Below are 12,311 nucleotides of genomic sequence, written 5' to 3'. Positions count from 1 at the left end.
GGGTGAAGCTCTCCTAAGGAAATAATCCTAAACGTAGGATGCCAAGTCCGCCAAGGGTCTTCTTTGATACCATTGAACATTCAGACGTATAAGACCACCATGAGCCAAGGGAAGACAGCCTGGAGAAACACAGTGGCGGCAGGTGCTCCTCTCAATGGAAGACCATGTAGCAGTTGATACAGCAGTTCACACAGCTGTACAGAAGAGGGTCTCTTTGTCTCCCAACCAGGTTACAGCCCAGGCAAAAAGAGCTGAGATCTGGCCGTGTGCGGTGGCTCATGCCTGTAATCCCAGCACTTTGGGAGGCCAAGGCGGGTGGATCACCTGAGGTCAGGAGTTCAAGACCAGCCTGACCAACCTGGTGAAACCCCGTCTCTACTAAAAATATAAAAATTAGCTGGGCGTGGTGGCAGGCGCCTGTAATCCCAGCTACTCGAGAGGCTGAGGCAGGAGAATCACTTGAACCCAGGAGGATGAGGTTTCAGTGAGCTGAGATCGCACCACCGCACTCCAGACTGGGTGACAGAGTGAGACTCCATCTCAAAAAAAAAAGAGTTGAGATCCACATCATACAGACGAAAGAATGACCCTGGCTTCAAAACCTCATATGCCCTACAAAAGTATCTCCTGTAACAGCTTAGTAGGTAGGAGGCTTGTCCAGGAGGAGTCACTGTACTCAAGGAGGCCCTGAGGAAGACTTCTCACCAGGTGGTTACAGTTTTCTCAGTTCAGATGCAGTTTCCCAAGCAAAGGCCATTTTTACAAAAGCAACGTTGTCTAGTAAAACTGTTGATATTCCACTTTTATGAGATCTCAAGGAAAACAGCTAGAAAGTTAACCAAAGGTTAAATTCGCATGTAGAATAGGAAAGTTTTTTTTTTTTAATCCTTTATCTAAGAAGAGTTAATTATAATTGAAAAACTAAAAGCAACTGTGCTAAGGCATGGAAAATGCTCAAGTAAATTGTGGTTCTGGCGAAAAATTTGCCAGACTTTTTTTTTTTTTGTAGCGATGAGGCTGGTCTCCAACTCCTGGCCTCAAGTGATCCTCCCGCCTCAGCCTCCCATAGTGCTGGGACTATAGGTATGAGCCATCGTGCCTGGTCGACCCAGATAGAATATTATACAGTCATTAAAAATGGTATGCACATACATTTTTAAGAATGAAATATTTATGTTGTAATGTAGAAATTTTAAAGAAGCTACAAAATTATATATACAGTGTGCTTCCTTATAAGCCAAAACAAACAAAAAGCCCAATATAGAAGAAAGACCAAAAAGAAACACAAGCCCACATTCTTACCCTTCTTTTAACCCCCTAAGCAGTCTTCCCTGTGGCTGTCCATCTTACCTGAAAAATGCAGATGCACTTCAGGCGAGCACACGCTGTCTCACAGACAAACAACACTGAAGACCAAGGACCTGGATTTTCCTGGGACTCGCAAGTAAACATAAGCAGGAGCTCATGCCAACCCCATTCCTTCTTAATTTGGTTTAATTTGCTCCAGAGTTAAGTTGTATTTTTTTATTTCTTGAGACAGGGTCTCGCTCTGTTACCCAGGTTGGAGGTGCAGTGGTGCAATCTTGATTCACTGCAGCTTCTACCTCCTAGTTTCAAGCGATTCTCATGCCTCAACCTCTCGAGTAGCTGGGACTACAGGTGTGCACCACCACACCCGGTTAATTTTTGTGTTTTTTTCTTTTTTAGTAGAGACGGGTTTTCACCATGTTGGCCAGGCTGGTCTGTAACTCCTGACCTCAGGTGATCCATCCGCCTCGGCCTCTGAAAGTGCTGGGATTACAGGCGTGAGTCACCACGCCCAGCTGGAAGTCAAGCATTTTAACAACTCATTATGCGACTGGGGCCTACTTGTGGTGCAGCTGCAGCAGGTCTGTCTGCGAAGGCTCAGGGACAGTTACACTGGGTGTCAGAGCCAGAGAGAGGGAGCCTGCTGGCTTCTAAGTCCACGATGAGTCTGTGCTGCCTAGAAGGGCTTAGGGGGATAAATTCCTTTGCTCTTCCAAATGAGGGTGACACAGCTGATGTTCTGGTTCTACCCTGTGAATTATGTGTTTGTGAAGTACTTGGGAATAGACCCCATGAGTAAAATAAAGCAAAAGATAACAGGTGACCCTTTATAAAGAGGCCCACAGGCGAGGAGCCTAAGGTTGTCCTAGCCTGTACTGGACATTAAGAAGTCAGAGAACAAAGGTAAGGGGCTTTGATTTCTCCCCATGGAGAAAACTGCAACGTTCAGCTGAGCCAAGGGAGAAAACATTCTTACTGCTTTGAGTTTCCGCTTGAGCACAAGCAGTGCTGTAGGTGCCACAGAAAGAATGAAGGATGTGGCCCTGCTCTCAAGGAGTTTAACTCTAGTCCACAAATGCAGTCTGCATATAAGTCGTGTATGCTGACAATCACATAGACTGTCACTGCTGCAACCCGCTATTGGGAGGGCTTTTGAGGATTTGGATCCAGCGGTAAAGGGTTCCATGAGTTGTCAGTGATTTCGGCCATGGGCAGGCCAGGGAGAGTGATGAGGCACTCTCATCAGCTCAGGGGACACAGCTCTGAGGATTTGCCACTCCATACTCTACATGAGGCAGATGCTGCTGTGCTGCCCTAAAACTTTCCCTAATTACCTTCCTCCTTGCTGGCCTCCTTCCAGATAGAATGAAAGAGCCAGACCCTACCCTAGCCTTTCCTACAATCAGAATTGACCATATATGACCAAGTGGTAGCCTGTTGGGGGTATGTGGGGTAGGTGAGGGATAGGCCAGTATTTTTCTCCCTGATGAGCAAGAGGTGTGTGAGGAGAGGCTCTCTGTCCAATGTCACCTATATCCCTGCCTTTGAACACAGCTGTGAAGACGTGATGTTTGGGGCAGCTACAGCCATCCTCCCACCATGTGAGCACATCCAGAGCTGCACTATCCAGCACAGTAGCCACAAGCCATGTACACCTCTGCATACTTGAAGCATGCCCAGAACTGTAAGTATTAAATGCACACCAAATTTCAAAAGCTTCATGCAAAAAAGGAAATGTAAAATATCATATTTGTAACTTTTTTTTTTTTTTGAGACAGGGTCTCTGTCGCCCAGGCTGGAGTGCAGTGGTGTGATCTTGGCCTACTGCAACCTCCACCTCCTGGGCTCAAGTGATGCTCCCACCTCAGCCTCCAGAGTAGCTGGGATTACAGGCATGCACCACCACACCCAGCTAATTTTTTTATTTTTTGTAGAGACGGGGTTTTTGCCATGCTGCCCAGGCTGCTCTTGAACTCCCGGGCTCAAGCAATCTGCCCACCTCGGCCTCCCAAAGTGCTGGGATTACAGGTGTGAGCCACTGCGTCCAGCTCCACATTAGTAACTTTTCTATTTATTACATGTTGACATGACAATACTTCAGATATAGTGGATTAAATAAAATGTATTATTAAAATTAATTTTAATCATTTCTTTTTATTTTTACTTTTAAAAATGAGGCAACCAGAATATTTTAAATGACATATGTGGCTCACATTATGTTCCCATTGTCCACTGCTGACCTGAGGAATTGCAGGGAACATGACCAGAGTTCTCATGTTGAACTACTGAAACAATTCTACCTCCAGATTTCCTGTTAGACTATAATGCCATTTCGGTCAAGGATTGTTTTTAAGCCTCACAATTAGTAGGTGAAAGGGAGGCAGGACAGATGTTGTACCCACTTCACAGATAAAAAACAAAGGTCTAGAGACAAGGAGTGCTGCTTAAGGTCTCATGGTGAAGGAGAAGCAGAATAAAAATCAGAACTTACGTGCCCTTTATCTCGACATCGAATCTTTTCAGTGTATCGAGTGGCCTCTCACACACAACAGAAAAATTACAGATGCTTGGGCACACCTGTGTGTGTGGTTTGTCTGGTCTCCTAGACAGCATGAGTTCCTACTTCCAAGATATGCTGGGAGACAATTCTCCATGGTGTTTCTACATGTTTTGTGACAGCTTTCGTTTCAGACTATCTTTTCAAGGATGTTTGTAAAGCATAGAGACATATAGATAGTGTCTCCAGGGCAGAGACACTGGAGAGAGTGTTTGTCTGCTGACAAGAATAATAAGGATAATGTCTCCTTTGGTGGCAAAGTTTGGGCAGGTATGCTCGCAGTTCCTTTACAAGGTTGGGAGTTTTCTATGCTCGGGATCATTTGGTTGTATCACAGCCTATTATGTGCACAGTATCCACCTGGGCACACTTTGCATCACCCTGTGGAATTTGGAGGCCAAGGGAAACTGATGCAAGCATGAAGCTCATGCTTCCTGATGAACCATGAGTTTATCACGGTTCATCATAATAAAGCCCTTTGTCTCTGATCCAGGAGTCCTGTGTCTTCTGCCTGCCGCTACAAAACTGGCAGGCTCACCTGTTAGCTTGCAAGTCAGGTAAATGTCAGAGCCTTCACAGTTCCTTACAAGATGCACCCACCCCTGCTGCTGGGCTGCCAGACCCTTCTGCAAACAGGTACAGTGGTGTGGCAGATGCTGTGGTGTACCATCCAGATTCACCTCAGGAACGAAGAACTTATTCTCCCAACTGCTGGGAGTGCTGTTGGCAGACAGCCCTCGGCTGCCCGCTTTGGAAATTGCTTTCGCTATAAAGAGCTGCCTCACCCCCTCCTGGGGTGGCCCACATGTGATGACTGATTGACATGGGGTATAAAGGCCCAGCCCCTTAGCACAACTGGATAAAACTCTAAAGGTCACCTCAGCTTCAGAGCTTTCTGTAGGAATAGCTTAGGCTCCAGAAATTGCACTGCCGCTCACCTTCTCCCTCTGTCCAATCCTGTCTACTCCCTTTCCTTTCTACAGTTGGGGATTCCAAAAGCAACTCCTCCCACTCCCATAAACCTCATATATCTTAGTTGACATCTCAGACTCTGCTTTCTGAGGAACCCAACCTGCAACAAGTGAGGTCTGCCTTCACAGGGGTTTCCTGGCCTGGGTGACTGCACAGCTATCTTGGGTCTAGACTTGAGATTTGAGTGCTAGAAATCCAGCATGTCTTGAGTTTCAGTGACGGATCCTTTCAGTAGCTTTTATAGCCTAGTGACATGGAAGAGCCCACCGTGAGGCATACGAAGCAATAAAAATATGCCCAGCAATCCATCTGACCCTGGCTGTAAAATCAGCAGCATCTGTGACTTGCAGCAGACAACCTGGCTCTTTTGCTCCATTTTCTTGATAATTTCAATGAAGCAGAATTTCTCCTTTAGTTGAGCACATCAGGTTTAATGTAGGTGACCTGTTGGTGGGGGAAAAACCCTAGCGAGCTTTCATAATGCAAATGTTATAAACAAATTCTGACGGTCTCTCACCTGAGAAGCTCCCAGGCTTGGGGTAGCAGCTAGTCTGGGATTTGGAGCTAACTTCACAACCTCTGAAAAGGGCACATCTCTTCCACCTGCAAGACCTAGAAGGGAAAACTCACTTCACGTTAGTGCATGTTGCAAATGAAAACTAACCATAAACACCATGAAGGATCTCACTGGGGTGGCAAACTCTTCTAAAACTGGATTATAGTGACAGTTGCACAATTCAGTACATTTATGAAAAATCAATGAATTGGACACTTAAAATGGATGATTTTTATGTCATGTAGATTGTACCTCAATAAAATTACAAAACAAAACAAAAAAATGCCAAGCGCAGGCTTGTCTCCAGCAGGACCTAGCTTGTCTTGCCCTTTGTGGTTGTGCCTTTCATGGAATGGGCCAGGTAACCTCGACATATGATGGGGAAGGGTCTGCCTGCCCCTCCTCTCTCCCCTCGTTCACCACATTCTGGACAGCCTGGTCTCCTCTCCACTCATGCTGCCTCAGAGCCTTTTCACTGTGCAGAATGTTCTTTCCACTCTTTACACGCCCGTTCCCTTCTCCTCAGCTAAGATGCACCTAGGACCATCACTTGTTCAGGAGGCCCTCCTTAGCCCTCAGCACCATCTGCTTTTCCTCAGAGCACTTTTCCCAACTTGTGCCATATGTTTCAGTGAGTATTGGCTTAAGATCCCTCTTTGGCTGAGGTGTCTCTCTGGGTCACCACTATAACCACGGTGCCTAGCACACCATCTGGCATACAGAAGGGACTCAATAATTACTCACCAAGCAAATGAGTAGCAGGGGAAAGGTTGCCGTTGGTGGGCAAGAAACAATGAGCAATTTCTAGGCAAGGTAAGTAGTAGCGTCAGATAGAGAAACACACCACCACCAGGAGTGAAGAAGGGCCCTCTGAAGATGTGAGGAGCAGTTTTCCTAACCAAATGCTAGAAAATTCCAGCTCAGAGCAGAATGGATGTGGGACTGGGATGGTGGTGGGGTGGACAGCAAGAGAAGACTCTAGTCCCATCTCCACTCATACTCGCAGACGCTACACAAGACAGTCATCCCCAGGCCCAGCTGGGGAGAAGAGATCTCTAAATGAAGCGGTTAGTAACCCTCTGGGTGGGGACCAGTGAGCTAAGATTTGGCTCAGGCTTTGGTTTTGGAGGGCAGAGCAGGGCAGTGGCCCAGGTACCCTTTGGCAAGCACAGAAAGGGAAAAAGAACAAAACAAAACACAGTGCAGGATAGCAGTGAAGTCCCTAAAGGGCAACTCCTTTCCCACTTCCACAAAATAATTATGAAGTGGACCCCATACTTCTATTCAGCCACCCTGAAGGCCAGAAGATTATAGAAGAGTATCTTCAAAGTTCTCAGGAAAAGTATTTTGAACATAGAGTCTTTTACCCAGGCAATCTTTGGGAGGATGAAACAAAGGCCTTGCTGGACATGTCAGGCCTCAAAACCATCACCTATTGAATTCTCTCTTACAATATTTATTTAGGCTGTATATTCCAACAAAACTACCACACAGCTTGGATGTGGTAATCGTAGCACTAGGATTCATGCCTGTAATCCTAGCACTTTGGGAGGTTGAGGTGGGTGGATCACTTGAGCCTAGGAGTTCGGGTTCAGCCTGGGCAACATGGCCAAGCCCTATCTCTACAAAAATTAGCCAGGTGTGGTGGTGTGTGCCTGTAGTCCCAGTTACCTGGGAGGCTGAGGTGGGGGTGGGAAGATCACGTGAGCCTAGGAGGTGGAGGCTGCAGTGAGCCATGACTACACCACTGCACTCCAGGCTGGACAACAGAGACCATGTCTCAAACAAAACAAAACAAAACCTCAGCATAGAAATAAAGGAGAAAGAAGAAGTTTTTTGTTTGTTTGTTTCTTTTTTTTTTTTTTGAGACGGAGTCTTGCTCTGTCGCCAGGCCGGAATGCAGTGGCGTGATCTTGGCTCACTGCAACAGCTCACTACAGCCTCCACCTCCTGGGTTCAAGCTATTCCCTTGCCTCAGCCTCCCGAGTAGCTGGGACTACAGGCATGTGCCACCATGCCCAGCTAATTTTTTTTTTTTTTTTTTGTATTTTAGTAGAGATGGGGTTTCACCCTGTTGGCCAGGATGATCTCGATCTCCTGACCTTATAATCTGCCCATCTTGGCCTCCCAAAGTGCTGGGATTATAGGTGTGAGCCACTGCGCCTGACTGAAATGTCAGGAAGTTTAAAAAAAAATAAAAAGTAAGAAACAGAGAAAGGAAGGAAGGAAGGAAGGAAGGAAGGAAGGAAGGAAGGAAGGAAGGAAGGAAAGAAGGAGGGAAGGAAGGAAGGAAAGAAGGAGGGAAGGAAGGAAGGAACAAACGAACGAACGAACGAACAAAAAAAGGCAGGCAGACTCATGGGTAAGTGTGAATAAAAGCCAATATGATGTTAAATGTACTTAATATAAGAATCTGGAAATAAATTCCCAAGTGATCTTGATATAGGATGTGGCATGAGGCGGGGTGAGGTAGATGGGGTGGGGAGAGAATAAAAGGGTAAGAGGTTAATTTTTTTTTTTTTTTTTTTTGAGATGGAGTCTCGCTTTGTCACCCAGGCTGGAGTGCAATGGTGCAGTCTCGGCTCACTGCAACCTCTGCCTCCCAGGTTCAAGCAATTCTCCTGCCTCAGCCTCCTGAGTAGCTGGGACTACAGTCGTGTGCCACTACGCCCAGCTAATTTTTGTATTTTTAGTAGAGACGTGGTTTCACCATACTAGCCAGGCTGGTCTCGAACTCCTGACCTTGTGATCCACCTGCCTCGGTCTCCCAAAGTGCTGGGATTACAGGCATGAGCCACCACACCCCGCCAAGGTTAATTAAGAGAAGGAAAAGTTGCCTGATTAATTCTCAACGTTGATAGAAAAATATAAGCTTAGGCCGGGTGTGGTGGCTCACACCTGTAATCCCAGTACTTTGGGAGGCCAAGGGCGGATCACAAAGTCAGGAGATTGAGACGATCCTGGCTAACACGGTGAAACCTCTCCTCTATTAAATATACAAAAAATTAGCTGGGCGTGGTGGCGGGCGCCTGTAGTCCCAGCTACTCGGGAGGCTGAGGCAGGAGAATGGTGTGAACCCAGGAGATGGAGCTTGCAGTGAGCGGAGATTAAGCCACTGCACTCCAGCCTGGGTAACAGAGCAAGACTCTGTCTCAAAAAAAAAAAAAAAGAAAAAAGAAAAAAGAAAAGAAAAGAAAAATATAAGCTGAAATAAGTATGTTAAAAAGTTAAGAACATGAAAAGAATAGAACCACTTGGGCTGCTACAGGAGCTCCCTGAACAGGCAGGAGGCAGGGCAAATTGATCCAACTTGAAGGACGAATGCCCTTGCGGGTATGTGCTGCTCCCGCCAGAACTCGCCTAGATCAGGGAGCTTCCCTTAATGCCCAGAGTTTCAGCGAGGCCTCCATCAGGGCAACAGGGCTCCATGGCGCTGTCCAGGGTCCTGGATTGCTTGGGCCTGAAGTCTTCCCCTTTGTTTCAACTTTTGTTCTTGCTGAAAAGACGGCTCTGGACTTTGTCCACTTTTCCTGCTCTCTAGCTGTCCAGACCCATGCCCACGTGCCCTCAACCATGCCCTGTGTTCTTTTCCCGTGTCCCTGTGCTGACCTTAACTCTGACCAGACTTCATTCAGTTAGGACCCAGCCTTTTTTCCCCAATTTAAGCAAAGAATAAAGGAAAAGAGAGTATGGGTTGGTTCTCACCTGCTGGGTGCTAGAAAAATGAAGCTGAAGTCCCCAAGACTCCAATGTCCCCAAAGACTAGGAACACCTCACTCTCCCATTTCCACCCTCCTCAGCCCACCCCATGTCCTGGCCACTTCCAGAGACAGCTGTCTCCCTCCATCGACCTACCATGAAAAGCTCGGTATGCAGAACCCACACAGGCTGAGTTGGCAGTGTCTATAACATACACCGGGGCACCAAACACATCTGCAAGCACCTGAAAAGGACACAGAGGTTCTACTGTGGTGAGCCACTCCTCAGAGGGAACACAGATGTTGTGGGATGCACTTTCCAAGCTCTCTCCCTCATATGTCTTCTGACGCCTTCCATTCCACTTCGACTGCCTTAAGAGGAGTACGCTTGGTCATGCTACCCTGGTGATAATAGTCAGGATGACCTGGGGAAAGTCCCTAGTGGAGGGCCACAGCTCCCCAGGCTGTCCTTGTACTTTTTAGCCATTTCACCAAAGACAGCAGAAGATTTAGGAAGTATGCTTAGCAAATGGCACTGACCTAGGGCTGGAGACAGCTGGGTATTAGACTAATATTAACAAGCCCAAACAAACCCAAACTAACAAGGGCATGTTTCAAGGGGATAGTGGTGAAGTTTCCCATTTAGGTTCAAAAATAAATTGCACACATTTCAAATGGAGGACCTGTACTAAGAGGAGTTCACATGGAAAGAACTTGCGGGAGGTCTTAGTTGACCAGAGATATTGTAGTAGATGCCACTGATGCCTACACAGATCCCCCTCACTGGACCGTTGTGCATCCCGCCCCAGCTGCTGTGAGTACTGGCTACTAATGGCTTGCAGCACTACTTCCTCAAGAAAGCTGACCTTGGCTTAGCATAGGCCACCGCTCACAGGAAATTTACTCACCCTCCCTAAGGTGTCCTGTTGGCCCTTTGTCGCAAGGTAAAACCAGTTCTGTGGTATAATTCATGTTCTAGAGCCCTGTCTCCCCGCCAGGATGGAGGGGAAGTAGACTCCAGACAAGACCATATCCTCACTTATCCTTCTTCCTCTGCACTACCCTGAGTCCCACACTTCCTTCTTCCTGGGAGCACTCTCTCAACAAACTGCTTATAGAAGAATTCCCATTTCAGGCTTTGTTTCTAGAAAATCTTACCTAAGATAGGTAATCACAAGTAAACAGCTAATACAATTACTCTAACAGTTAAGGCAGCCCCAGGCTACACCCAAAAATGCACAGTGTCCCCATAACAGGATCTGACAGACCCACAGGTGACAGTCTGAGGGTCAGACATCTGCAGGTTGATTCTACTTTTGGTCATATGTTTCTGGCATAATGAAGGACCAGAAGGACAGTAACAGTCTGGCAACTGTGTTACAACAGGACTAGTTGGAGAATCGGCGATGGTTAAATTGGAAGGCAGAGGCCTTGAGGAAGACAAGAACACTGGCATTAGATGTGAGAAGGTTTGCCATGTGGAAGAACAGGCACTTTCCATGTGACTCTAGAGGACATGCTGGTGTCAGACAGTGGATTGTACACAGCCGTAGAATTCACCTGCATGTGAGACAGATCCCACTCACAGTGTGAGCTGTAAGGCAACAGAGCTGCTTCCTGGAGAGTGTGAGCTAAGAACTCCCCATTCCTGCAGGAATGGGAATGGAGACTGTACTTCCTGTTGAGTCTCTGGCTCTTAGAAGTAGCAGACATAAGAAAATGTGGCACATATACACCATGGAATACTACGCAGTCATAAAAAAGGATGAGTTCGTATCCTTTGTAGGGACATGGATGCAGCTGGAAACCATCATTCTCAGCAAACTATCACAAGAACAGAAAACCAAACACCGCATGTTCTCACTCATAGGTGGGAATTGAACAATGAGATCACTTGGACACAGGAAGGGGAACATCACACACTGGGGCCTGTTGTGGGGTAGGGGAGGGGGGAGGGATAGCATTAGGAGATATACCTAATGTAAATGACGAGTTAATGGGTGCAGCACACCAACATGGCACATGTATACATATGTAACAAACCTGCACGTTGTGCACATGTACCCTAGAACATAAAATATAATATTTTAAAAAAAAAGAAAAGAGAAAAGAAAAGCATGCATCAGAATGTATATTTACTTTTCAGTTTTCTTAGTGTACTGTGCATGTAGGCAAATAAAAATTTGGCGCACACACACACAAAAAAGAAGTAACAGACATGGGAGAGGCCATGGTGTAGGGCCCACTACCAACACTTACCTGTAAGATGTCTCTATTGTGAGATGCTCCTCCTGTGGCCAAAATCTTTGTCTTGGACACTGCAAGGGAAAAGAAAAAAAGTGAAATAGCTATGCCAGTTCTCCCAAGGCAGAAAGGGCTGTTTGTGCAGAGTTCTTCAGCTACAGAGGGTTCATGATGGGCCAATGTCTCCTGCTCATCACACAGGAATCTGGTAGAGATCCAAAGGTGGCTCTGTGCGTGCAGGCCTGTCACATTCATTTGCTTGTGAGGTTGCTGCCCCACTCACCTTAACTGTCTTTAATAATTTTTTTTGTTTTAAATATCTCAACAAAACAGGAGCAGAAGGTAACTTCTTTAAAGATAAAAGTCATATATCCACAACTTATAACAAATGTCATTCTTAACAGAGATTTAGAAGCACTTTCTTTCAGGATAATGTACCAGCCAGATTCCAAAATGGCCTCCACATAATCCCTCCCTCCTGATATTCACACCTTTAAGTAGTCCCCTCTCACATTCAATAGGGCTGACATGTATACCCAACAGAACTTTGTGTAAATGATGGAGTGTGAAGTCCAAGACTAGATGATAAAAGACATTGAGGCTTCTATCTCGCTCTGACACAGATCACGCTCTCTTGGATCACTAACTTTGGGGGAAGCTAAGTGCCACATCCTGAAGACACTCAATCAGCCCTAGGGAGAGGTCTACATGGGAGTGGACTGAGGCCTCCTGCCAACAGTCATGCAAGTGAGCCGGCAGGGAGGCAGATCTTCCAGCCTCAGTCAAGCCTTCAGATGACTGCAGCCCCAGATGACATTGTGACTGCAACCTCAGGAGATATCCTCAGTCAGAATCACCCAACTATGCTGAAACCAAATTCTTGACCCAAAGAAATTGTATAAGAGAGTAAACATTTATTACTGTTTTAAGCTGCTAAATTTTGAGATAATTTGTTACATGGCAATAGATAACGAAT

The 12,311-nt window shown here is 46.3% G+C and overlaps 1 protein-coding gene across 20 annotated transcripts in view; it reads right to left on the bottom strand.

Moving 5' to 3' along the window:
* Positions 1 to 12,311, bottom strand: part of XYLB (xylulokinase) — an 84,472-nt gene that overhangs the window by 16,211 nt on the left and 55,950 nt on the right. For all 20 annotated transcript variants that reach the window (XM_045386467.3, XM_045386468.3, XM_074031700.1 and 17 more), the window contains 3 exons: positions 11,351 to 11,409; positions 9,249 to 9,336; positions 5,355 to 5,449 (listed from right to left, as the gene is read on the bottom strand). In XM_045386467.3, the coding sequence (XP_045242402.2) occupies positions 5,355 to 5,449; positions 9,249 to 9,336; positions 11,351 to 11,409 (242 nt within the window). The remainder of the gene's footprint in view (positions 1 to 5,354; positions 5,450 to 9,248; positions 9,337 to 11,350; positions 11,410 to 12,311) is intronic.

This window comes from Macaca fascicularis, chromosome 2, assembly GCF_037993035.2.
Source record: "Macaca fascicularis isolate 582-1 chromosome 2, T2T-MFA8v1.1".
Classification (NCBI taxonomy): Eukaryota; Metazoa; Chordata; class Mammalia; order Primates; family Cercopithecidae; genus Macaca; species Macaca fascicularis.
The sequence above is the reverse complement of the archived record's forward strand: the minus strand, read 5'-3'. Positions and strand labels throughout refer to the sequence as shown.